This window comes from Arachis ipaensis, chromosome B07 (assembly GCF_000816755.2).
Source record: "Arachis ipaensis cultivar K30076 chromosome B07, Araip1.1, whole genome shotgun sequence".
Lineage (NCBI taxonomy): Eukaryota > Viridiplantae > Streptophyta > Magnoliopsida > Fabales > Fabaceae > Arachis > Arachis ipaensis.
The window spans coordinates 22,306,620-22,308,068 of NC_029791.2; the positions used below are offsets into that span (position 1 = coordinate 22,306,620).

General features: G+C 36.0%; 1 protein-coding gene across 1 annotated transcript; it reads left to right on the plus strand.

Annotated features, from left to right (window-relative positions):
* Positions 608-1,419, plus strand: LOC107608009. Its single transcript, XM_016309902.2, has 2 exons — positions 608-744; positions 782-1,419. The coding sequence occupies exon 2, from the start codon at positions 802-804 to the stop codon at positions 1,294-1,296; it is 495 nt and encodes a 164-aa protein (XP_016165388.1). The 5' UTR covers positions 608-744; positions 782-801; the 3' UTR covers positions 1,297-1,419.

Here is a 1,449-nt window from a genome sequence, read left to right on the forward strand (position 1 = left end):
TGTCATGATGCTACAATGATAGGCTAAATATGAAGATCATAATTTGCATTTTGAATACATACATCAAGAATTCAATTGTTGATGAAATTATTTGTTGAACTATATTACGCAAACATGTCTTTTAATTTTGGCTAACCATGGTGTCAATTCATGAGTGTTTTCCATGCTACTTCACTTTCGATAAACCTTTGACTCCATATATCTGCGCTGTTAGGGTAAAACGCACATTAAGCTTGCGTATTTCATTTTTTCCATCAAAATGCATAATTTTCAGATATTTAAAAAAAAAAAAAAGGATTCCATAGCCGAGTTGGCAAGGGTTACTATAACACCACACAACATAATTCTCAAGCAATATACACAATAAGGCGGCTATATAAGTAGTTGAATGATAGATAGAAGTAAACCCCACCATCATATGCCATGTGATGTGAAACCATATATATGATGTATATTGAGAACTCCATAAACCAAATAAAAGATTATTATTAGAAAACGAACAAACTTTTAATTAATTTAATTCGTGAAAGGGCAATTTCGTAATTTGAATCCACAAGCTCCACAATAATTATTAAATCCACATTTTTTTTGCATTATTATGACCACCACCACCTATCTATGGTTGGCACCAATATATATACACGCTCACCCTCCAACACTTCCCCAATATTTCATTTGTAGAAAGTTAGAATAAACTCCCCCACAAGATTAATCAAATTAAATCTTCAAAACCCAGATCAATTGTGGTGTGTGTGTGTATATATATATATATATATACATATACTCATAGATAGAATAATAATGGGTAATAGCTTAAGGTGCTGTTTGGCTTGTGTTCTTCCGTGTGGAGCACTAGATTTGATCCGCATAGTTCATTTGAATGGCTATGTTGAAGAGATCACAGGTCCAATCACAGCCGGGGAAGTTCTGAAGGCAAATCCAAACCATGTTCTAAGCAAACCAAGCTCTGAAGGCGTGGTTCGCCGGATTTTGATATTGTCGCCGGAGACGGAGCTTAAGAGGGGAAGCATATATTTCTTGATCCCGGCATCATCGCTACCAGCTGATAAGAGAAGACACATGAATGGCAGCAGTTGCAAGAAAGGATCATCTATCACCAAAAGTAATCATCATAAAGAGACTTCTGACCACAGTAGACGCCAAAATGTTCCTATTCAAAATGAAATTGTTTCTAAAGACAAAAGATGTTCTCGGCGAAGAGATCGCCGGAGTAATGGCGGCCGCTCCGGGAGTTGGCAGCCGCATTTGGAAAGCATCTTGGAAGACTTGTCATAGTTTTTTTTTCTGTCTTTGAGTCGCTGGCCGGTGCCGGAATCTGGGAAAACGGTTCAATTCTTGGATATTGTCAAAAATATAGTAACATTATCCCTTTTTCATGTATGTCTATGTGAGTAATTTTTTTTTTTTTTAATGTGGATAAAAAAAATT

What these genes read in the sequence shown, in the direction of transcription:
- LOC107608009 (XM_016309902.2), top strand. Translation starts at nt 802, where the DNA reads ATGGGTAATAGCTTAAGGTGCTGTTTGGCTTGTGTTCTTCCGTGTGGA.